Source organism: Orbicella faveolata, unplaced genomic scaffold (genome assembly GCF_042242905.1).
Source record: "Orbicella faveolata isolate gen_17 unplaced genomic scaffold, um_ofav_v1 contig_47, whole genome shotgun sequence".
In the NCBI taxonomy this organism is placed as follows: Eukaryota; Metazoa; Cnidaria; class Anthozoa; order Scleractinia; family Merulinidae; genus Orbicella; species Orbicella faveolata.
This window is the reverse complement of record NW_028301577.1, coordinates 1,853,391-1,879,126: the sequence shown is the minus strand read 5'-3', so window position 1 is coordinate 1,879,126 and position 25,736 is coordinate 1,853,391. Positions and strand designations below refer to the sequence as shown.

The 25,736-nt window shown below is 38.0% G+C and overlaps 2 protein-coding genes across 4 annotated transcripts; one reads left to right on the top strand and one right to left on the bottom strand.

The window, feature by feature from the left end:
• Positions 1–523: 523 nt before the first annotated feature.
• On the top strand, positions 524–2,270 carry LOC110056959 (neuropeptide Y receptor type 1-like). The gene has a single exon (XM_020763529.2). It carries the CDS (start codon positions 936–938, stop codon positions 1,731–1,733), a length of 798 nt encoding a protein of 265 aa, XP_020619188.2. The 5' UTR covers positions 524–935; the 3' UTR covers positions 1,734–2,270.
• Positions 2,271–3,484: 1,214 nt separating this feature from the next.
• On the bottom strand, positions 3,485–24,752 carry LOC110056870 (small G protein signaling modulator 1-like). 3 transcript variants are annotated; one of them, XM_089279650.1, is made up of 21 exons: positions 24,240–24,752; positions 21,693–21,736; positions 21,390–21,465; positions 19,203–19,385; positions 18,882–19,059; positions 17,485–17,552; positions 12,997–13,280; positions 11,664–11,844; positions 10,700–10,993; positions 10,179–10,317; positions 9,838–9,902; positions 9,308–9,456; positions 9,085–9,153; positions 8,348–8,989; positions 7,763–7,887; positions 7,530–7,612; positions 7,172–7,281; positions 6,636–6,732; positions 6,054–6,165; positions 5,698–5,753; positions 3,485–5,386 (listed from the first exon to the last, which is right to left on the bottom strand). In XM_089279650.1, the coding sequence occupies exons 1-21, from the start codon at positions 24,340–24,342 to the stop codon at positions 5,298–5,300; spliced, it is 3,147 nt and encodes a 1,048-aa protein (XP_089135776.1). In that variant the 5' UTR covers positions 24,343–24,752; the 3' UTR covers positions 3,485–5,297. The 3 variants fall into 3 exon arrangements, with proteins under 3 accessions (XP_089135776.1, XP_020619083.2, XP_089135775.1); XM_020763424.2 differs by lacking the exon at positions 24,240–24,752 and adding an exon at positions 21,836–21,904; XM_089279649.1 differs by lacking the exons at positions 18,882–19,059; positions 19,203–19,385; positions 21,390–21,465; positions 21,693–21,736; positions 24,240–24,752 and adding an exon at positions 17,647–18,670.
• Between the last annotated feature and the right edge of the window lie 984 nt (positions 24,753–25,736).

Below are 25,736 nucleotides of genomic sequence, written 5' to 3'. Positions count from 1 at the left end.
CTGCAGGCAAAATTAATTATGATTGTAAGGTAGATGTGTCGGCTATTCTCATCACTGCACTCATTTGTTAGGAAACTAATTATTTCTCAGCTGTGGGACCAGAAATTAATAATTCCTTCAGTTATTTACGAACTAGTCAATTAAGGACTGGCGTAGGCTGACACTTGAATTCAACCAAACCTGAATTAGAATCAGCTTCAAGAACCTCATTACTTACAATCTTTCCTCTCTGCGAGGCTAGTCCTAAATCCTTCAAAAATTTCTAATTTGTATCCATTCTTTCTAATCAGAATTCTCTCATTTGTTCAATTCAATCTAAACGAGAGCTTTTTGACAGACACCTGAGTTTTGTCAAACTGAGCTTTAATCTACCTTATTGTATTCTTGTATCAGAAAACAACACTTGACTGACTTCCAAATTTGCAAAGTTTTGCGCGAACAAAGAAACATACTCCGTTTAATCTTATATTGTTTAGTTTTCCAACCTGTGTGCAGCTGGAAACACATAGTTTTGCATGAGAATAGAATTTATCCTTTGAGAAAAGCAATACTTCAGAACATGCGTCACAACAGGTCCTCATGCCTGCAAGTGCTTGTAAACACGCGAAGCCTTGTCCGACAGAAGGTGTTCGCGGGTACGTTTACAAATGTAGCGAGTGGTCTCACCAATGTAGCAGGCATTACAGCCAGCACATGTGAATTTATAAACGACACGCGAACTGAGACTGCGGCACGGAATTTTTCACGCTGAACATGTTTCTAACCTTAAATGTAGAAAAAAACTAAATCAATATCTAGATCAGTTTTGCAATAACATTTGAGCAGCTGTCTTAATTTAATCTGCGCGACTTTAGAAAAACGGCCGCTTTTGCCGTTTTCGGCCGTTTTTGCGGTTAGAAATAAATGGCACCGACTTTCTAATCGTAAACCTGGCCATGTCTGACATGTTGTTTCCAATGTTCGGCTTTCCATGGATTCTAACAGGATTGTTCGTGGACTCCTGGCTGATCAGTGGCTCACTTGGCCAAGCCACATGCAAACTGCTTTCATTCCTACAAGGTATCTCGCCTACTGTTTCTATACAGAGCCTAGTTCCGATAGCAGTGAACCGATTCGTAGCAGTGGTATTTCCCCTTAGTTATCGAGTAAACAGTTCAAAGGTGTGCCTCTCCCTAATCATCGCCTCTTGGATCGTTGTTATAGCTATCCAGTTGCTCTACACCCTGGCCTTCAAGCTGGTTAAATACCCAGACAGGATAGTGAACAGACCACTGTGGAGTGAAGTCTTTGGAGCGTCTTTCAAAAACCAGTACTTTGTGGCATTTTCGCTTGTATTCGTTTTTATCCCATTGGTGTTGATAACCATTCTCTACATTATCATCTATCTTAAGCTCAAGTCCCAGAAGATTCCAGGTGAAAAGTCACAGGTTAAAGTTGGACAACAACGCGAGCGAAGAGAAAGAAATGTGTTAAGGATGGCCATTGCTATAGTAATCGGATTTGCAATATGCTGGTTATCGATCACTATCAGTGGGACTCTGTTCGTCTTTGCATCGCATATCACCACATCGTCTTGTGGATTCACTGCCTTCAGATTTAGTGCTTCACTAATGGCTTTCGCAAATTCTGCCATAAATCCTTGCATCTGCTTTATTTTCAGTGCAAATTATCGTCAAGGACTTCAGCACTTGTACAGCCGTATGCGTGCCGGTACTAAAATAAGGCAGTCGTAATATAAGCAAGTCATATCGTTGTATAAAATTTGAGGAATGAGCCGTGAAAACGACTCAGTCAACCATGATCTTAGTCGGTGAACAGCACATATTTTTGCTTGACGAATTCCCTAAGTCAAAAGAGCGTTGACACATAAGTCAATATTAGCTAAAAAAGGATAATGTTTAGTGGGTAGTAGCAGTTAAAAACTGCTTTGCATTCAGTTGACTCATTGTACACTAAAAGGAACTTTGTAAAACGCTTATTAACGTTCTTTGGACAATCATTTTGTAGCTACTTTGTAAACTCTATAATTGGTACGCATGAGTTCTTGAAAATAACAGGGAATTTTAGTCGAGCTGAAACTGGTACGAAATAATACTTTATTTCAAAGCTAATTTGGATTTACTGACTCCACACATGAACATGCTCCCCAGTAAAGAACGGTTGCTGACTATTTTTTTGGACACTGGATCGATTTACAATAACTTTGTTGTTATTCTGTGAACTTATGTGTTATTTTATTAAAATTGTACAGTAACAACATGAGCTAAAAAGCAGTATAGTAAATTCACTTACTTTCCATAGCCAGCTTCTTTATTTCAAACTTCCCAAATGAAATATTTATCTTTAGAAATATCAGTCTCAAAACAAGCCAACCCCCTCACCCTTTCCCTCCTCTACTACACAAACCGCCACGCTTATCGGCTCTTATCAACCCTCGTCTGCAAGTTTTTCGCAAGACGGGTTGCCTGAGAATTCACGGATTGTTCACGGATTTGGTTTATCAGGATGCAAGGAGTCTTTTTCTAGGAACACTGACTTGAAAACTGCACGTCTTTGATTCTGACAGGGAACTCATTAACATTTGGTTACTAAGTATTTATGAGCTGGTCACTGTTTCCGAGGATAAAACAATTTACCAGTCATTTTCCTTTTTTTGTCCAGAATCACTCTATGTCTAGTTTTGTGGGTTGCAAATATGTGGGTTTGGTTGGTTGTTGTTGTTTTTTTTCTGAGCAGTTCATTGTCACACTTAATATTATATAACACCAGGAACCCCGTCTGAATTACTGAAGCTGAAGAGAGGTTGTGGGAACATTGATGTCAGTGGGTCTGTTTTGTTTGTTGACTGAGGGGGAAAGTCTCAGCCTGAAATGTCAGTCAGCTTGGGGTGGGAGATGACTGACATTTCAGGCTAGGGAGGCGCCTTTCAATCATTTGAAGGTGGTAATCATCCCATACAGTGCCCAGTGCCCAGTGCCCGATGTACTTCATGAGGAGAACACGGGGAACCACAGACACAACAAATAAAAAACTTCAAAACCAATTATTTGACAATCCTAGATCATGCAGGGTCCAAGACCCCGTTGATTGTCAAACACGAGAAAAAAAGGATTAGCTTAAAACCGTGTTTCCGTTCGTTGCTTCTGTAAATCAATATAGATTAGTGCCGCGCAAAGGAGATCGGGAAGGCGAAAATGTTCCCTTGTACTTCGCACGACCCTCGTTACCAGTCGCTCTTGCTTCGCGCTTCTTCAAAGCGCCCGGAATGCGCCGCTGTCGTGCTCTAAATATTTTTCCTCTCTTGAATGAACCTTACACCTCGCCCAGCACTAATGAGGCTTCGTTGTTGTTCCGGTCACAGAGGATCCTTCCAATAAAGGACGAGTGCAAATTCTTCCTGCGTTTTTAAAAACAAAAAGGTCATGCGCAGCTAATGTATGATAATAGGAACGAGGAAGGGTTGAAAGGAATGGTGACTGTAGGGTGAGTTTGTTCTTCTCCTTTTAATCTCGTATCACGAAACACAAGTCTGTATATATTAAGTACAACTGGTGTAAACGGATTGTATATAAGTCTTCATTACCCGCCCGTTAGCAACGTTTGACTGTTTTTATTGATATTTAATTTACATCATTCTCGTTTGTCCGTTCAGCTCTACTCAGGACTACAGTTTAACTCAACCATGAACAGAACGCAGTCATGTGACCAATAACTGACCAATACCTAAATGACACGCGTGTAAATCGCTCCCTACTTGGTTTTTAAAAGAAAAACAAACAGATTTAACTCAGAGATAAGAAAAACTAAACATGAAGAACGTGCTATAAAAGTGTACATGAATTTAAGAAAAAAAACTTGGACTGTCAGCGTGGAGGTCATAACTGCGTTGCTGTACAGAAAAAAGCCAGACTGCCAACAGTTTTGGTTTGTCGGTTTTGGAAATACAGGACGTTTACCATTACAAAAACAATCTGAACAGTTCAGTAGTATCTAAGTATCTATAAGTATCTCTTAATAAATAATGAAATCTATTGATTTGGTAGTAAGCACATATCGTCGCTCACCGTCGTAAAAATTAACTAGTCTAGCTAGTTTTAGCTCGTTAAACAGAGGTCCATTCAGCTCCATTCAGCTACGAAAGTTTTAATCATATAAACGCAATCAGATCGAGTCATATAAGAAATTTCTAATCATAAACAAAATCAAAGGGTTATAATTGATAATTGTTAATAATTGTTCAAATTAGTGGCACCTAATTTTTCAGCTCAGTCACACGTTCGCATCCGCGCAAAACCTAAGTCATTAAGTTTCATTAATATAATTCAGTTTAACAAGTACTGTTCTCTCTTCTCTCGTCTCTCTTCTCTCCAATCTGACTAGAGTTCCTCATTCACGAGTACCAGCTCGTCCCCATCTAGCAAGGAACAAGCATTGAAGGATTAATTTATCAAGTGTGATTTAGTTCACAACAAATAATCTGTTTGCATTTAAAGTGTTGTGGCTTCCGGTACCAGTATTTTAGCTACTTCACGCGCAAACGCGGAGACGTTCGTCACCTTTCCGCGCAAAATAATTGGCGCGCAGGCTATATTGTCGTGAGGTAGGTTCAAACCAGTTAGAAAATGCTATTTTAGCCAAGTTATTGACCTGGTTCTCCAGGAGTGAATGACAAATGTGAAAGGAATCAAGTAAAAAGCCTCAGCTTAAATAAGAGTCAGATACTTGGGCTTTCGATGCATGAAGCCTATTAGTGCTAAGTAAAGTATACTACAAATTTCTTTTAGAGCTGGTCACCGAAAGCCACACCCACAAAAAAATATAAGAAATATTTACCCTTTTGTGGCTTAAATATTAAACTTGACACGGGTTTCTCCATGGTGCTATAGGATAAAACTTTAGAGCAGTTTAAAGAATTGTTTTCCTCGTTACACTGACATGATAACAGCAGCTCCCACTTCACACTTAAACGTTTCAAATACTTCAACCAATACAGTATAAAGCGAGCTATCCACTGGCGAGCCCTTAACTCACAAATAATATATTCACATAACTCAATACTTTATGCTTTTTTCTTTTTTTGTTTGTTTGTTTATTTGTTTCTATGTACAGGGATGAATAGTTATCTTGTATATTTTCTGCCATAGTTTTGTCCTAGTTAGAAGTCGTTCTTCCTCTAGGGAAATTCTCAATAACTTAGAGCTCTAAGCTTGTTAAATAATTACTTGGAGTAATCAAGGCGACATATTATAGCTGAGGCCCTGATAATTAATTTACTGGCGGTTAATTTATGCAGTATTTTACTGATTCTTGATAAGTTCTTGGACTTTCGCCACCAGGCCTCGCGCCACCTTTAGCGCCGCCTTCGCATCATGACGCTCCGCCATTTCTGAAATTCAAAACAAAGTTATAAAGTATAATCAAGGTAAGAAGTCTCCCTATTGAGCTCTATACATTTCTTATAGTGCTAGTCTAGAGAATCTGATCATGTATGAACCCACCATGAAAATTCTTCTCATTCTGTCCAGTCAATTTGATATTTCAAAACAATTTCCTTAAATCTCTCTGATCAGCGTCTTTCTTCTCATAACATTCATTATCATCTTTACACTTCTCCATCAAGGAGACATTAGATTCCAATCAGCCTGATCAGTGTTATGGTAAAAGAAGTAACACAGATGTTTATATCTCTGATCTTACCATTGAAAAACTTGATGATGTCGGTGAAATCCATCTTGTTATCCAAAATGATATCTCTGAAAGACAAGAGGAATATGCTATCAAAGTATATAGATAAAGAGGCAAAGGGAAAACCATCACGTGGAGTTCGCGGAGACTACAGGCACCAGAAAAACACTTTCTTCCTAATTCAATCAATAGATGAATTGCAACCAATCCCGAGAGATTCAAATGACAAAGTCCAGGTGGCCACGTTGGATGGCACAAACACTGGAAGCCAGGTAGAGATTTTATTGGATGTCATCCAATACTGATGGCGGTAATAGCGTCACCTGAAAACCAAGAATTAATGGACGTCAAAACAACATATGTTTTACCTGTAAAACTGAAGCAGTGCGAGAGCGATAAACAGTACGAAGTGTTCCGAAGTACAGTGCCTCGCTGCCCAGATAGACTCCCATACCACAAACACGTCGTCATAGAGAAGCTCTGCAAAGACAAGCATTCAACAGAAACAACGTATGAACAATTACGATATCGGTAACAAACGCTAACAAAGCTGCTCTTGTCATGACATTTGTGAGTGAACATTTGTTTGTGAGTTTGCTTGCCTGTTTGTTTTGTTAGTTTCTTTGCTTGTTTGCTCACAGTGTCCTCAAATAATGCTCGTTAAACTGGTTTACCTTTTTTTCATTTATCAAGAAAATACCTATGGGCACGTCACCTTCTAAATGCTCAAAAACGCAGGCGATATGGCAAAATTAACATGACGTGTCCACTAGTTCGATTCATCTATTAATCCTGAGAAATAAACCGAATTACTGCATGTTGCCAATCATGAAATCATACAAAATGAATGGCAACTCCAGTCATTCTGACCCAGTAAGCTTTCAGTATTTCTTTTTTTACACAATACAGTCGGCTTTAGAGTTAGGTGCGGTGAATCAATCAACACGTACCTCTCTTGAAGTCAAGCAGAAACCATCTGTAGCAGAAGTAAAAATGCGTCAGGTCACCATTCTGCTGAAGATGCTCAAACATTTCTGGGTCAAGAATCTGTGAGGGATCAAACAGAACAATGTTTAAATACACGTAGACCAAACTTTGACTAACCGATGTCACCCCCGCCAGGTACTTCAAAGCATAAACCCTAAACTGTACTCCATTCTGCCTCATTGAACAGAAGTCAAGAGTTGAAATATAGTGGAACTGGAGATAACGAAATCCTTTATATCGTTGTCCACGGCATACCCCCGGCGGGGTAAGAGGGGACTCCCATATGAAAAGGTCGGGGATACTCGTCGGAAAATTTCAATTAAACTCCTTAAGGAACCTAATCTGGGAGTGGAAGTCCCCCGGGGGGTATACCGAACGATATTCTTCATCCCCGCTAAAGTAATTAACTGTAACACGTAACGAACCCCCGTTATCACCGGTGAACACATTCTGCCGGTCTTTTAGCCCTTCGTTATACTGTAACCACAATTAAACGTACTTGAATTAATGATCGCATGTTTGCAAAGTGCGTGTCCATTGCTCCGCCATGCGGGAAGTTGTTGTTCATTCTTTGCATGAGATCCACGAAACAGCTGTAGGTTACCGCCTCTGCAAAGAAAATGGAAAAACGCTCATAAACTCGAACAGGCGTCTTTGTGGGTGGAACCTTGTCTGCGAGAATTAGCTACAAATTTCCACATGTTAACACATCTTGAAATTTCAACATGTTTTCACGAAGGTTTGCGGAAATAAAAGGGGAACTTGTTTACCTCAATTACACGTCACACTTAAGTTATACATATCCGCATTATTTGTCGTTACTTCATCTCAGCATATTCCACTGTTAAATAACTTACCACTATCAAAGATAACAAGCAGAGGAGCCACAAGGTCACACATGCCCTGAACATAACCCACATCCAGCGTCTTCCACACGTAACTGTCAGAACAAAAACAGCATAATCAAACTATATTTAATCAACGATCAGACGTTCTTTTTTTCGCGAAAGAACGCCTAACTGCGAGATAAAGCACGAAGCAACACGATAATATGAGAGCACTTTCATTGTGAAGCTGACCTCCTCATTACCTACTAATGACGTTTCGTAGTTTATTGAGGTTCTCGTGTGTGAAGTATGGATAGTTACGATCACATCTTAGCACGTCTTTCTCGATTCGATGAAGATTTAAATCGAAGTCGTCAAGGAGTTCAGTCTACAAAAAAAAACATATACACTTATTCAACGATTAATTGGACGAGCATAAATTGATAATCATTTTTTTTTTATGACACAAGCGATTGTATGTTTAAAAGAAATACATGTTGTTCAATTTGGAAATAATCAGATGAAAAAAAAATCCAAGGACTATACTCATAGTTATAGTTTTAGACCTGTAAATTCCTAAAATAAAATGAATAGTAAAGTTAATCATTAGACCTTCCACCATGCACTGAAGGCTGTAGAGCTGAAAGCCCTTGAACAGTTAAGTCAGTGACCCCCGCCATGATTACTTTGATCAACTTAATGCTATATTTTACTTGATAAACCAAGCCAGAAATTTTACGTTGCTCATTCAAATTCGGCTAAGGCGATGGAAATGTTTCTGGAAAATATGAAGTAGTAACCGAGCCTACTTCATTGACATAACACTCAGACTCTACCGTGGAACTCACCGAGTACTGGCACGAGGCTCTAGACCCAGTGCTTCCCTGGCTGCACTGTTTACAAAGGACTGGTACCTCAGTGTCGTCTCTCTCGTGACCTGTCCGTTGTGATTCCTGTTCACTACTCTCCTCGGTGTGTGTGGAATCGTGCCCGTTTGGCAAGTCACCTGTCCCATTTCCATTCAGTTCCACAGAAGAATTAAATCTCTTACTACACCGCTGGCACGTTCTTGCCATTGTAATCCACTTGCCGTTTTCCTCCCCGCAATCACTACAACACCCACTCTCGGCCTCGTCGCCATTTTTGTTGGGAATAATAAGCTGTCCATTCATGAGTCTAGCCTTTCCATCGTCATCGAGTCCTTCAATCTCAGGTTCCTCAATACTGACTCTCTGATGGTGTAAATTTTCGGATTTTTCCAGCCCGTTACTGATCATTTCTAACTGTTCATAAACCTCATCCCTACTTCCAGTGCTGTCCATTGAAATACCGTCCATTTCACGGTCCTTCTCCTGTTGTCGGATGACGCTCTCCACGTCTTTCCACTCTTCCATGATAGAGCGAAACTCCTCATTGGCAGCTTTGTCGGTAGCTTGTCGATCTCCCGGCGTACTTCCAAACTTGTAGTGTCCAAGTAAATATGGCCACACCTAAACACAAGGTAGAAATTCAATCAACATTTCTTACGCACATTATTAACCAATGAACAATAATCCGTTACAGGCAGAAGTCTGGTAGATCGTACCTCACTTCTTATGGAGTGTTCTATTCCTCCAAAGTAAACATACTTCTTCACAGTATCTTCATCTTTAATCTGGAAACCAATCAGTTAGTTAAGAGTTGAATTATGGTACGAGATAATTACAGATACATTTATACATTGTATAGAGCTAAAAAAACAGCAACAACTTCCCAAGTAGTCACGAGGGTTAGCTAACAAAAAGCTTGATTGCTGTTTTCTAACCTACCTGTCCTTTGTTGTACATGTTTCTCCACACTTCCTCTGTGAGGCCCTGTGTATAATCGAGTCCGTTCTCTTCTGAACTGATTTTGCTGTGATGAACTAGCCATAACAAGTGTGTTCTCACTGTCTTAAGGTGACGCACGTATGACAGCCCTAGTAACAAAGTGTACTCTCTGTAAACACACAAATACTTCAAATCCTGATCATGGATTCATCATTTTAGATCAAATTGTCGCAATCTGCTTGGAGTAGGGTAAACGAGGGGCAAAAGACCCTCCGTAGATTTATTCTTCCCCCGCCCAATGCAAAAAGCCTACAAGAAGGGTGACTGCCACGTAGCTCTAACTGAGTGAAGAAAGAGGGTACTTACTGGAAGGAGGGTACTACTTCGAATCATTAACAGCAAATAAATTAGCTGCCCGATAAACAAATGAACTCATTAATCCTAACAAAGGGTTTAATCATTGTGTGACCAAAAAAGGTAGCTCAGCAATTAACGATTCTCGTAAAGAATAAATCTCATTGTTTACATACATCCATTAAAGGCTCGTAGAGTAATTTGTCTTCTCATGGTTTCACATGCACTACTCAGGCACTCCCTGAAAAATCCAACAACAACAGTAACTTAGAGAACGATATTAAATGAATTATGTCAATGTGCAGACTTCATTCTAGTATTTCACTCCCGTGGAAACAAACACTTCTCGTGAACAACTTCATTACCGTACATGTACATTACAGGGTAACAAAGGATATGGTGTGACAAACAGAAGAACGGTGAAGAAAACGTGACAACCTATGATGATGGATAAAAAGAGGTTGCCGGATCAACTTGAAGAGGATTCATCTGTCAACAGAACTGTTACAGAACTCACATTGTGTGAGGTGAAGATTGTTTCTGGTTTCGTTTGAAGCTGGATTGTAGACGTGAACTTAAGTCCTGTCGTCTCCATGGCAACCCACCCTGCCTCTTGAAAGACTTTTGAGAAGACCACCGATCCATTTCCTTGGATACTTGGAATACAAAACAAAAGAACAATGTTACATCAATAGAACAAAACAGATAAAAAAACATAACCATGTCAGGGACTGGTCAGAAGATCAGCAAAAGTGTGGGACACAGCAAGTAATTCCCAGCAGGCAAGATAGCGCCCTCTTGCCTGCTCAGGTAGCCTATCACAGCGCAGGAGCTAGCCATATACATGTAATAAATTCTAATCACAGTACCCTCATGGCCTGTTGTAGCAAATGGTTACTGCAAATTTATTCCAAGAAATGTACCTGTACTAGACACTTAAAACAGATTTACTATACAAGCAGCGTACAATATCTTTTGTTAATGACAGTCAGAGCTATTGAAACAAAACAATTTTACTAAATGTCCAAACGCACATACCCACATCCTCTGGCTTTGTTCCAGAAACCAATCTAAACACATAGTCTTGATTTGCATTATCCCCTTTTGAAAATGGCATCAGGGGTAAGTTATCACCCGAAGCTGGTCTCTTGAGGCGTGGCAGGGTAAGCCCTTTAGAACGTGGGTTAAACAAAGGAGGGTCCAATTCACCATGGGGGTGGAGACCATTCTCAAGGCAGTTTAAGAATGACAATAAAGACCCTGTTGTTGGGAAGCGGATTGGTGGACGCTGAACTCCATCTTGTCCAATCAGAATAACCACTCCATATAAACCTGAAATTCACAACAAAATTTAGTGAACAAATAACACACCAAAGCCACTCAAACTTGTGAACAGTAACATGTACCACTACTCCCACTCTTGTCCTGCTTCCCTTCCTACAACCTTTCACCATCCCCCCTTAAATTATACACTATACATGGATATCATGCTTGTTATACTGCCAACAGTCAAGCACAAAATTTCTTTAAATACAGTGTTCATTCTATGCATATTTAGCAATACTAGTCAACCATTTTCTGATTACCTGAGGTTATAATTATACTACGATTATCAGTTGAGAAAGGCATGACGGAAGTTTGGCCACAAAGTTTTAGCCTTAAAATTACCGTGTTATCACGCACAACTTACCTCATTTCCATTGGTAACAATATCAACAGCTGTGCCTCGCCTATCACGTCACCTACATTTTTGCACACTTTGCTGCCAATGACGTCAAAGGCTGACAAGTTGCCACTGGTAATGAAGCCAGTTGCTTGTGATGCCAACATGATTTTCATGTTAAAACCCGGTGACCAAACCTTCGTCGCAACTTACTCAACCGATAATCATAGTAATATTGCATCATCAGTTGAAATTTGAACAGACATGCAATTCAAGCACTAGCAGTAGCTTGTGTCTGATAAAATTATAAATATAATGTTATCAATTTTAAGAGCTTACCATGCTGATGACAGTGAATATAGACAACGTCATGTAAGTTGACTGTGAGAGCATAATCCCAAAATTGGCTTTTTTCTCGTTCACATGAGCCACTCATCAACTTGTTGGGTGTCCACTTGAGGAGCATACTTTCATTGCTCTTATGCAGTGATAGGTATCCTGCAATAGGGTCCTCATCATGCTGTGGAAAGGAATTTCAATGTACACTTAAAAAACTTCCCATGGATACAAAAAATTGACCACTATCAAGTAATAGAAACACGAGTGGAAGTTTGGGAGAATGAGAAATGCTGTGGGAACACAAGCCACAGGCGAGTGTTTCCACAGCTTTTTCAAGTTCTCCAAAACTTTCACTGTTTACTTTGATCATCAAAATGTATATTGCCTTTGCACGTGCCATCATTACGTCAACAACTTGTGCTTGTTCTGTGTTTCTATCAAGTTGTAGTATAAATCTATGCATTCTATCACGAATGCCATTCTCTGATTGGCTATGCTACTCACTATCCTATCTATTCTGTGATAGATAGTGAACTCTAGTGAAGCAGCGTGTGCTAGGGACCGCTTCTTTGTGTTTTCAGAGTGTCAACAAGTAGAATTATACTAAAACAATTAGATTATTTGCTCTTGATTTTTACATGTATGAGTGGTAGATGACTTCGGCTGTGCCCTCACATAACTGTCACGCAATAGAAATCTTGAGCTCATAATCTAATTGTTTAATAGAAACATAATTCTTAACCAATCAACGCGTGTATTTTCTCTGGGCTGTTTTCTAAATAAATTTTAAACGCCATCAGAGTCCGATGATTCTATCAGGCTGGTCATGGATACTCAAATGACTGGCAGAACTTTGTTCCAGCCACAAGAAAGAGGCCAGTTTATAGTAACAAGGCAGTTTATTCCTCCTTTCTTCAGCACTGTTTCTTAATTTTAAACACCAAACACCAACATACACAAGTACACAGCAAGCTTTTCAGTGAAATTATTCACACATTATATAACCCTACATTTTCAGACAAAGGCTACCATTTCCACCATGGAGTGGACACAAAAGAGAAGGCTTCTTTAGCAATAGTAAACAACTTTACTATCATCTCAATTCTTTTTTTCCATTTGGTTTGTTTTAATTTTTGGTTATGGATTAAGCAAAGGATGGAATTTAGTCTTATTTTTAAATAAAAGCCATTTTACAATAAGTTGATTTTCCTCACTGTGACACAGTCAGATTAGCTATATTGCAGCTCAGTAAACTATGTTGACCCGTTGTTACACATTGACTGTCAAAAGCAGACAAAAATATTACATATAAAGTGCATATAAATTTACTTACTGGTTCAAGATACACATTGTTCTTTCCATACAGAAGAGCTGCATGTGAGTTCTGATGCAGTGACTCTATGTGTTCTCTGGCCAACAATGGTGCCACAGCTAAGTTTTCATCATGAGAAGATTTTGTGGCTCCAAGCTGTGGCCGTTGAGATGTTGTTGTCGCAGGGGTCTGCTGAAACAATCCACTGTGTATTCTATGTCTTTGAACAAGTTCATCTGCCGTTGGATCAGACCAGTAACTATCAGGAGTTTTCATCTTTGAGAAATCCAATGCACATGGACCATCTAGATAAAACAGAAATGTAAAAATTATTTGAAAAATATAAATAAGACAGATGCTATTTGGTTAACCAAACAATAAGCAGAGCAAGCCATTGAACTTGGCCTACATACTCATCGATACTCAGAGACTAAAATTAAATTAATGTACACAAAGCACAACTTACTTTTATTAGCATAATACACCATGCATAAAAGGCATGCAAAACTCCTTGAAAATTAACATTTCAAAAAATACAAGTAGTACTCGAGCAAAATTAAAAACAATATATTATACACAGTTTCTAGTAAAATTACCTGAGATAAATCACCAAGCATTTTTTAATATATGTACATATAGGCAAGTGAATTAATCTGTCAGAGAGCAGCTTATCAGGTTACCACTTTTGTTTAGTCTACATTTATCAAAAACATTGTTTGAAATTCACAGTTTAAATAAATTATGCACAACTCAAAAGAAGCACTTAAGGTTACCGTATACCTTCAGGGGTGTCTCGTGTCCAAGCGATGTAGCGCGTCCGGTTTAAGCTGTAGATACCTTAGCCCCTATATCAAATTAAAGCTTATAGAGCTGGCTATCAAACCATACCAAAAATTTTGAAATAAAATGAATTGCCAATTTTTTCACGGTCACCAAATGCAAGCGTCCTAATCACCTTTTGGAAGCTACAAGTCAAAGCGAATTTTGTTTTTCGCCAATTTATTTTTTCCCTCGGTTTCAGGACAAAAAGCACTAAAAAAGCGTGTCTGCGTTTTTCCATATTCAATTGTAGTAAAAAGTTACAGAACATTTTCGAAATAGGATTAAAAAAATGTGAAGTGATCGTACAAAAATCGCTCTTGGAGAAAAAATATTTCGAAATAAACAATTCGCAGACACGTTTTTCTTTTTTATATGTTAATCTAGCTACTGTCCAAATTTGAGGGCAAACAAACAAATTCCGTTTGAGTTGTAACTCTTTAAAGTGTCTGCTTCAAGTGAAAAAATTTATCCGAGAAAACAGCGCTAAGAAAAATATCTTACTTTGCAAACAAACTCCACCCACAAATGCCTTCAACTGGGTTCTCAGATCACTGAGCCAATCAGCGCTTGGAAAATTTACTACCATTAACTCGCGGTGAAATTTACGCGTGAATCTGCAAAAAAAACCTTGTGTTTCGCAATGCGCTCAAGGCGGAGAGATAATTTTTCTGCAGCTGGGTTTTTCTTGAAGCTGGTTTGGCAAAATGGGGAAGACGAAAAAGGATACAAACGTTAGAGTAGCTGGGCGACGAGAACAAACAAGAGAAAGCGCGGCAGAGCAAATGTGCATGGATAATATTACAATGGATCTCAATGAGTTGGATGATTCATCGGTATCGAACTCAACAAAAGAGTCACTGTAAACATCGCTGTTATCGCTGTCGAGTTCCCAAATTTTACACAACCTTTCTCTTCTCTTGACTCGATCTTTTTGCCCGCTTGATACGTCCGTAGCTTCATCCGCTAGGCCAACTTTCGCTTCTTCACTCATTGATGTATTTTTATTCATTCTTCGCTCTTTCGAACTGGTAAACAGACTTTCCCGTGGTCCATGTTTACTTATAACTTAATAGAATTACATCTAACACGAAAAATGCTTGGATTAACAATGCTGATTAACTGAGTAGCCAGCCAATTCGTGGTATCAATATCGGTAATATTCCCGCGAAAGTAGTCTCGGTTGATTGCAGACACGTTATAGGGCTGTCAATCAAGAGGGAACTTTTACTTCCGGCCATAACGTAAAACATCCATTTCTCCGCCAATATTAGGTTTTTTTCAATTTTGTTTTCAGAAATTAGAGATTACTCTTCGACCATTAGTTTGAACCAAAAATCCAAATTTGAAGGAAATTGCCGATCTGAAGGTATACTGTAACCTTAAAAAGAATTTTAAATTGATCAATATGTTAATTGTAGTACAGGTGGAGTTACTAAATAACATACTGTGCATAATTTATACATAACGGCATAAACCATGTATTTCGTAAAGTAAAAATCACTTGTTCCACCTTTAACAAGACTTTTCTTTAATACTATACAAATATTACAACTTACAATATAAGATAAAACTACTGCAGAATCTTCATTCCAATTTATAAAATTGATCTCCAAATTAAAAGTTCTATTTATCACAATTCATTTTAAAGGCTTCAATCCCCAAATGCTTTTATCGCACAAAACAATGCATGAATAGTTTCAAAGGACTGGTACAAAAACATGTTTTATACATGTTGTTATCTGTCTCTGCAATAATTGAATTTGTTACTAACTCATTCCAAATATCAATTCCTTTATTTCATATGCCTTTCAGACGGTCACAACAAAACATTATACCATATTTTGGTTCATCCATCCTAATAAAAAAATGAAAAATGTTTTAAATAATACAATTTATTACTGATGTTCTAGACCTCAATAATACATTTCTAGCTTAAATTCTGATTGGTTCACTGAATCTCAGTTACCAGCCAATTTATACCTGTGTCTGACCACACATGGAAAACTCCAATTTTTTTGCCAGTTTAGGAAGGTTCTGTTGGATAAAAAATTACTGAAAGTAGCACATTTGGTAATCTTTCTATCAGCAAAATATCAGAAATAATAGGCCTTATGCAACTCAAAAGCAATTATCTCAACTACCTAGAGTTTGATTAAAAACATTTAATTGAAAGGACTTGTACAACAAAAGCAAAGGAATGAAGAAGAAAAATAGCAAAAAATTCACTCAAAGTTCAAAAACTAACACATCATCACTCCAGTTCAGTTACTGAAAACAGATTTTCAGCATAAAAATAAGCAGTTAATAGCACCCCAGTGAAGTTTGAATGTTACCTTTCAATGGACCGGTATCACACAACATTTGTGACAATTTTTTTGTATCTTTCATATAAACAACACAACAACTCCACAAATCACTTCATCATGCCAAATGTAGTAAATAATGCAAAGTTTTGTAAAAATCTATTGCAAACTCGTGAAAATATGGAACCCCAATTACTTGCCAATGTTTACAAAGAATCATATGTAAGGTGGCAAGCATATAGTGATAATTTTGGTACAGCTAATGTTCTGTATTTTCCCAATGAATCTGTTATTAAAGTTAATAGCCTACGTTTCGGCGTCATCGTGACACCATTCTCAAGGCAAAGTGAATAAATTAATGCAAAGATTAGATTTCTATATACTTTACAGTCTCTACAAATTAGCATAATAACAAAGGATCACAAGTTCTTCAAGTGAATACTTTTGAGCGAATCAAGCCCGTTTGCACGTTTAGAGCATCTCCTTAATTATCAGGCAATCATATGTTCGAGCATTTATTAAGCATGTGAAATTGTTCTGAAAGACAAGTAGGTACTAACGGTACTTTCGAATTATGTTCACTCATGTGTAAAATGTACAAAATGCTCAAACAAATTTGATTGCCTAATTAAGGAGATGCTTTTTAAAAGAAAACTTAAACCATCTCTCGATGTGCAAACGGACTCGATTCACTCAAAAGTATTCACTTGAAGAACTTGTGACCCTTTGTTATTATGCTAATTTGTAGAGACTGTAAAGTATAGAAATGAAATCTTTGCATTAATTTATTCACTTTTCCTTGAGAATGGTGTCACAATGACGCCGAAACGTTGGCTATTAACTTCAATATTCGCTTACTTATGTTTTAAGAAATCATTATTGATCACTAATGTGTTATTTCTACTCTTTTTCATAAAAATGCCAAGCTGTATTTGGGGCCACTATTCTTGGAGAGCACAAGTTGGGATTATCAACAATATAAAGCACGCACGCAGGAATTAACATGGGCAAAGTGTGTTGAGATTCTACTTGTAAATTCGTCAAAAGATAGCATTAACTAACACCTTCAGTTTTCATCACCAGTGCATTTATTTTACAACAGGCTGTTTAGTATTTGCCTTACATTGTTCTGGTTTGACAGACCATGGCAAATTGCAAATTATGCAGTTTTGCATATTTCTTAGGCTAATAATAAATGTGAAGATTTTCTTTGTTTCAAATGGTTTTAGCCGAGGTACTTGTATCTGTACTCACATGTACCTAATATTGTCAGTGTATCAAAACAACCACACAACTACAGGTGTATACAGCACTGTCATAAAATGTTATTTATCTGCAGGTTTACAACACATGAGCCAAGCCTAAAGGATGTAGATCTACTTACCTAAAAGTTCAATAAATATTCGGCCATCTGCTGGATCACTTAAGAGTGCTTCAGGTTCATAAAATTGGCTGTGACAAAATTAAATAATCACGTAGTAAAGTTTCTTTTATAATATTGTGTTCCAAAAACTGTTGTGCAACATTATAAATTGGCCCAGTATACCTTAATTACATTTGCTGATATGATGTGTTATAGTTCCATACTGTGGTTGTGCAGGAGTGCAATGAGGTAGCAAAGTATGTGTGCTACAGGTATACACGTATCCTGTCAGTGGTTTTGTGTTTTTTAAAACTACACATGTCCGATGAAACAAACACTGTGATAAGTGTTTCTAGTTCCTGGTGGTACATTTCATGTTTTTTTCCCACCTTAGTAATCCTACCACTTTGTCATTGCCATGGTTTTCATCTTTGTATCTGTCATTGCACAGATGATGGAAACAATAACAGGGAATGACATTTTGGCTACTTGTCAGTCATTCTCTGATCAACATGTAGATCATGTTCAAGATATGAATTACCATAAATCAACAAACATATTTCTAATGTGAAAGAACACGTATGCTAAAACAGTGGCTGAATTTATATCAGGGACAAATTATCCAACTGAGACACTTTTTTAGCCTGCTGCTCAGATCGATAACATGTCTGCAGCCTGACACAGATAATTCACCTTAACGTATAACTTTGATGCCACAATGAGTTATGGCCTACATTACTATCCTTTTCATATGAATAATGGATCATCTCAGATGGATAAATTCAGCTTCAGATATTTGTCTCCATAGTATTTATTAGGCCTGTAACTCAAGAGACTCTAAAGATAGGACAGAATGTTATGCTGGCAATCAATAGATAGTACAATGATGATTCACTTGTCTGCTGAGTTGAAATCAAAATAATTGTCAGATTGAAGTCTTCTTTTTATGTTTATTTGCTTCATTTTATATCTAGGAGGATGATGAAAAATCAAATGCAATATACTCATGTTTTTCGTCGCTTGCAACCATAACATAATCCAGCTGCTTAATATTTTTGCAAAAGCTTGAACATGTTTACCTCAGTTGTAAACATGTGGGTAACATGATAGTGACTTTTGTTTTATGTGTAAGCATGATTTAATCTTGCTGCACTCTCTTGTGATGAGATCTGGGGGGTTTTGATGGCATTTTAAAACTATTGAAAAACAAAATGATAAGCTATTAGCTTCCAAACAATGTTGTAAATATGTTCACGAACAGGACATTGTCACTGTTGAAAGCGCAAGTAAAATCTAGCCAAGTTTGCTTCCTGATATACAGTTTGTCAAGCAGAAAGTTTGACAAAAAGCTAAATATTATGTATGGTCCCTGGAATTTAAGAGAAATACCATTACTTAAACTGTTGAACTCTACTAACCTTGCATTAGTTTGAAGATCCTCGACAATCTTTCTAAGCAGCTTTTCTAACAGAGCTATTCTGATCCATAGAAACTTGCCACAGTGTCCAGTAATGTTATAACCATTAAGCTTTTTATTACTGCTGTTCAAAGCTGAGAAGTTAAATTTCATCTTCAGTATTGGGCTTTCAACAGGTCCTGAAAAAATAAAAATAATAAAAATAGTTAATACCTTAAAAACTGTTCTCCCAAAGGATGTTTCCTTTTGGGGGATGGCTAGCCACCTAATCCCCACCCCACCCCCCCCCCCCCCACCCCAAATCCATCCCAGATATAATTACCTGGTGACAAGTTTCTGCTTCTATCTTTGCTTCTTTCATCTTCTCCTGAGAGTTTCTTAACCAGTTCAGCAGCAGGCTCTGATAGTCGTGCGAGTTTCAGCAGAAGAGACTGTGTGTCCTGAGGAGGAAGAAGACCAGCAGCTCTTTTCTTCAAGCCATGTGCAATTCCAGCCTCTACCGCCCCTGAAAAAAGGCAAAGCATGATAAATACTAGCACGCAAAATAATATAGCTGGTCCGTTTGACAGAATGGGAAGAGAAGGATGGCAGGCTTAGTACATGTGCACATTCTGGACATTACAGCATTGCCTGTAGACTAGTTTTTTTAGGACTTTGTGCTACACGGGTTTACTCAAAATTTTACAAAGAATAAATCCCATGCCTTGGGCTCACATTTAACCCTTTTCAATTTTTGAGAGCCTATATACATATACACCTAAAGAGCTAAATATTCCACCAATTACTAAGTTTCAAAAGTTTGTAACATTTTTGAAGACAATTTGTATTCAACAATGATGACATCTCTGCACAAAGTTGTATGTTTACGGAAATACTGTAAAACAATGATGACAACAAGGATGATTAAAAAATCTTGATTATGCTTACTTGTTGGGTGTGTTTTTTTACTTGGATTTGTCGAAAAATTATTTTCAGGTTGCTTTAAGCCTTTTTTGTCAAAAAATAACAATTAAGCTTCAAGATCAAGATTAAGATATTTTACGTGGATTTATTTAGGAAAGAAAGTAATTGTTATTTTGGTTGTTAGCAGTGTTCCCATTCTGTGTTTTTGTAGATGGCAGTTGCTTAAATTTTTTTGGAGCTACTGCTTCGTCCATCTCAGCCACAATAATGATTTCAAAATCACAGCCAAAGAGAGTGTATTAGTTTCCTCTTTTCCGGGAAACAATGTACTATAATATTATTGCAGAACTCAAAATTAAATTGGATAAAACTAATTTTAAAATTATTATACTATGTCTGACATGCAAAAGACTTGTACAAATACTGTTTATTGGGACACAATAAAAAACAAACAACTGAGAAACAAAAGCAAAACGTTAAGGGGAAAGGCAGTTACGTGATCATAGCAAAAGTAGAAGTAATATAATTTGTCAGCTATCAAATAGCTGGCTTGTTATATTACTTCTACTTTTTCAGAATCATTATAAACATAATATATGATGGTTGCAATAAAATTAATATTTGTGTGCATGCCAAAAAGGGCAACAAAAGATGGCAAAATATCTAACTATAAGTTTCTTAAATTACAAAGTTATAATAATTTAAAATACTGTAGTCTAAAAATACAAATTATTAGACATTTATATTTCCTACTCAAATCTTGCATTGATTCTTTCCAAGTCATTAATCTCAGCTGCCTCAATAAACTGTTCGAAAAAAAATGCATTCAGTATTCGCGAAGAATTTTTCCAAATTGAGAAACGACAAGATTGTGCATAATTATCGACCCTGCATGATTAATCGCACGATACTAATAATTTTATTAGGAAATTGTATTTTTATCTGGAAACAAAGAATTCCTTTTCCATTTCAAACTGAAGACATAAAGTAAAATTAACTTGAAAAAGTTGAATCGATGCGTGAATCTCCTCACGATCGATACAGGTTGACAAAATATTGAATCTCCAGTCAGCTTATAGTTCAGGTGAAAATCTGGGATTTTGGCTTAAAAAGGGATTAGTCATAGGAATGCAACTTCAACACTGTTTTTCCACTAAAGTATGTATTTTACTATTAATCCGCAAGGAAGCCCTTTAAAAACACCAGGCTTGTTTATTTGTTTTGATCTTTTTGTGTACAAAATAAACTGCACAGGGTTTAGGCAGCGCTTTAAATGTACTATTCCCACCTCCGTGGAAATTCTTCAGACACCAAGCTTGAATTCTGAATATGAACGAGCAAGATTCCAACACAGCAAATACGAGTCGTTACAACAGCCTCCGATTGAAGAACGATTCGTTTTCTTGGAGGGAAAATTTGCTTCCGCTATCAAAGCCCGTTTTTTCACGAACATTCGCAGCTAGACCGCGAGCGATGGAAATGTTTGACAATATATACCCAATCAAAATAACATTCAGAAAAGGACTTCCAAAGCAACCTAACTTATCATCGGAAAATTATAATCTAAGCGCAAAATAGTATCAGAAACAAGGGAAATAATTCTTACCGCAAAGGGAGGTTATACTTGAGCTGTCTGCATGGATAAACTTGCGAGTGACAGCTTCTTCCATTAGCTGTTTGACCTGGGAAACGACATGAACATTTTATAGCATTGCACTACTTTCAACTCAGCCTACTATCGTCTAGGAAACATAAAAACACAGTTTCTCGATGAAATAAACTCCTGAAAGACTAAAGCAACCCTACAAATCAAAATGTACATGGGCAAAAAATCAAGGGGATTAAAAAAAATCAACTCATGATCGTTCGACATTTTAATCTTTCGAGCGAAGAGAAATATTCACTTTACCTCTTTCTTGAGGTTTTCCAGCAATTCTTTTCGCACCTCGGCATCTGAAAAGCAAGAAACCAATGCAAATGTTAGTCTGCCTATTCTTCCACAGAAAAATCCTCGACCCTGCCAAAATACAGCAGTTCTTTACGGATTTTTACCTTTCGAGGGAGCCATGTTGGCCTTCCGGACGAAACTCAGTTGAACATGAATATTCAATAACGGTCGACCAATCACAGAGCGAGGCTTAGCAGAATACATTGTCTCGTGCAGCAGGTCCGTAAATTTTTTGATTTTTGTGAAATTCCTATTGGTCAGAACGTGAGCAATTTTTCCCGTGTTCTCATTACATTTATTTGGTTTTTGTGTTTGTTTTTCTTCTGCCTACAGTTTTCTCCGTGAACATCTGTCGGAGGCCGACAACCTCTTCGTCGCCGATAACAAGATTCCCTTCATTCAACAACTTTCACGGACATAAAAAGTAGAATCCTCGAAATCATTATAAAGAAGAGACTGGCAATTACTGTAATACGGAGACTCAGTAACTGGCAAATTACCGTTGTTTTGAATAAATCAGCGCCTTTGGATCAAATAATGACATTGCGAACTCTGGCGAAATCCTCCAAATCCGTAAATTGGTCTGCGGCTCAGCGACAAAAATGAAATAATTTTTTTCTCCGCGTATATACGGATACAATGGACAAAGCCGAGAAATTTCTCCGCTCAGAGCTGATCACGGATCGAACTATTTTCAAGAGAAAATTTAAATGAATAAGAATGATATACTCCAAGGATATAATAAACATGTATAATGTGGTCGGCAAAGATCAAACTGTTTTCCTTTGTACTCAAATGTAATTTCAATGCGACTTTAAAAACTTCCCGCTTCGCTGGTTATTCACACGAAACTCAGACACGCTTGGTGTTAGTGACTGAAACAACATTTTGCTGCGAACACCGGCTCAGCATTCTGTTGACATGACACGGTGCTGTTTCAAAACTTTGGGTCATTTTCAGTGTTATCTTGCGAAAAACAAAATTATAATTTTAACTGACTGTTAATGAAGCGTTTAACTTTTGTTTATGCATCTGACAACCTCGATTGACGAGGAAGGACCGACTGAAGATCATATCATGTTGACCTGATTCTAGACTGCATTTCTGATTGCTTATTTATTTGTAAAAAGATGACGTCCAGTTTTGTAACTAGATATCAGTATACGCGGGCGTCAACACTCCTTGAGGGGCCGGTAGGTTCGATTTAAGTAACACTAAAGCCTATCATTGCTAGTAAATATTAGTACTTTGTTTAAATAAAAACAACAAATGTCATGACGGATTATGTGACTGGATAAATCCTTCAACTGACCATACTTAGTTGAGGGGACTAACTATGAACTGACTGATGCGGTATCATACACGCAAGCTTGAATACAACTGAGAACAAGGCAGAATATTGAATGGCATCAAGTTTGCAGGAAATTCTGTTATTGTATGTCGCCTTGTCCTTTGACTCATTCTCTTTCAGTCCGCACAGTTCTTAATCGGTCCTATGGTGGCGCCACTCTATGCTTATCGTGCCTTATCGACCACAGGCAGCCCAAACGTGTGGCAGACACTTTAAGTTAATGATTATGTTAAATGTTAAGGTGTCTTACGAAGGAAACAGTAAATTGATCTACTCAACTGTAGACTGGACTGTGGCAATATTAATATTTTGTTTAGCTTACGTTAGAATTCTCCAACAAACCCTTATAACCACTAGGTCAACCAAAGTCCTTCTATAAATCCTATAATTATTATTATTTATCCTCATGGCGTACCTTTGGGCTGCCTGTGAATCACCATACAAGACGTTGAAAACAGCTATCATCAACATTGAACAATTATGCCCTGCAGCCTTTTATCAGTAACAATTAATTAAGCGGTTTTTCTTCCTTGGCAACAAAGAAGGATGATCGGACCACCCGCAGGTTTTTAAAAGGCTTCTGATTGGCTGCTCCAAACGTTTCTTATCTTAGAGAACAATCGTTTCTCACAGAAATCATCTGGTTGCAATGAGATCGAGTTGAGTTTGTTTCATTTCTCGCGTTTCTCGACTGACCTGCGCGCGCAGAATAACATGAGACACTCATTTGTATGCGATACCACCCCATATATAGGTAAAGGAACATACTCGTGGCTTTTTTGTAAGCAATCAGCGCTGCGAGTGAACAAAATTTCCACACTCTGCCGTTTATTACTGCGGAAACCAGTAATGGTCAACCCCAAATAAGCCGGATTTTTGCAACTTAGAAAGAGAACTAATTACGGGCGAGTAGAAACTGCGATTAACTCAGTGAAACGCGTGCTTTAAATCTAAAAGGCTAATTTGTTATTCTCAAAGAAAATGGTAATGGAACAGAGAGTCATAATGTTGTTTAGTTATGATGACCTAAGATGGTCACTCGACCATTCCTCTCCACCCCTGACGGGTTCCGGTTAAGGTAGTCCACTCGGGGGAGAAGAGAGTATGGGGTTCAGGCAATTGTTTGCCAATAATCAGTTTTCTAAGGGGTAGTATACCTGGATCTTCCTCTGTCATCTTTTCCAGTTGTGTGTTTTCTTTTTTCCCGACATTCCTCGCTAAATTCTTTGACTCTATAAACTGGAATAGCATAGAGTTCATTGTGTTCCGCGGCGTCCGGAGTCTGCTCAATTCTTGCGCACTTCTCAGTAATAGCGATTTTACACCTCCTACGATGATCACCGAGCAAACAATTATTTGCCAGTGCTTTTTGAAAACACCGCAAAGTCCAATACAACGGGATCTCTAAGTTGTTTGCTTGAAATGACTGAATTCGTTCTTGTACGGCCATTGCTATATACTCGCTAATGCCATGTATTTGACGCGACATGTAAAAAATTCGAGCTTCTCAAGACCGCTTGTGACAGAACGATAGCTTTCAGTTTCCATATTTATCCTATTTCCACTTGTTCATCCTTCAAGTTTTTTTCTGGAAGGCTTTGTACGCAAGTATACTCGCTGAAAAAGGTCGGTTAAAGCGTCCGGTGGAGTTTTTTTGTTTACCCGTTCCGACCTTGAATAATTTATTCAGTTTACGGTGAACAACAATCCAAGAAATCAGCAAGGCTTCTGGTACCAGCAAGTTATTGTTTTTTTCAATTTGAATGAGGTTATTAAGGGTAATGAAACCTTTTAAGGGATTTAAACAACATTTTGTACTTTTATGTTCCCTTGAGAAGCTTTCACTTTCAACAAGGGTGCATAATATGTTTTGCTCAGAATTAACAAGCATGTACATTTAGGCTGGTTTATGGGGATATTCTGCTTTTTGTTCAGTGTGCATAAATACTGTTCACAATGACTTGCGCATGAAAAACGTTTATTTTTTTTTTGAGAGAAACCGCATGTTGCAAAAAAACCCGCAAAAAGGAGCATGCAGTAAAGAAATCGAGTAATTGGATGAGTTTGTCCGTCAGTAAATACAAACTGCACCGCCGTCAGCCGCTGCCGGGCTCGCTTATGGAAAGCCACACAGTGCCCTCCTCCCAGTAATCCCCCCCCCCCCCTCCTACAACCCCTTGAACGTGATGATATTAATAAGCGCCCCTATTCCAACTACGGCTGGTCCTGTGTATCAGTGACACGATTACAGTAAGGTAGTTTATATGTGGCCTGTAGTTTTCGCTGCCTGTAAGTAACGACCAAGTCTCCGTCTCCGTCACAACTCCACCCAAAAACAGTGCTTCTCGCTCCGAATGAAGCGGTTTTAAAGTAACGAGGGTTTTTAATTTTGGAACTTAATGGTGGAGAACGAAAACAGTGGCTGTATGATGCTGTCGAAACAGCCAAGACGCAAAAAGATCTCATTAACTATCTGTGTGATAGTGCTAAATTAACAAGGGACGGACCATTAGAAAAGTGAATGGGGAGTGGGGAAAAACAAAAAAATGCATGCAAGGTAGGATGATCATGACTGAAAAAAAAAAATCGTGCAAAGAAGAAGTGAAGAAAAAAATTCTTGCAGAGTGAATTGCACTGTCGGGCTTCAACTGTAT

Bases quoted from the DNA above. Each gene is read 5' to 3' on its own strand.
- LOC110056959 (XM_020763529.2), top strand. From the start codon at position 936: ATGTCTGACATGTTGTTTCCAATGTTCGGCTTTCCATGGATTCTAACA.
- LOC110056870 (XM_089279650.1), bottom strand. From the start codon at position 24,342: ATGAACTCTATGCTATTCCAGTTTATAGAGTCAAAGAATTTAGCGAGG. The intron at 10,994-11,663 runs GTAAGCTCTTAA...TGTGAATTTCAG, and splicing joins TATTCACTGTCATCAGCATG to GTTTATATGGAGTGGTTATT. The intron at 5,387-5,697 runs GTAAGATCAGAG...TTTGAATTTCAG, and splicing joins CATCATCAAGTTTTTCAATG to AAATGGCGGAGCGTCATGAT.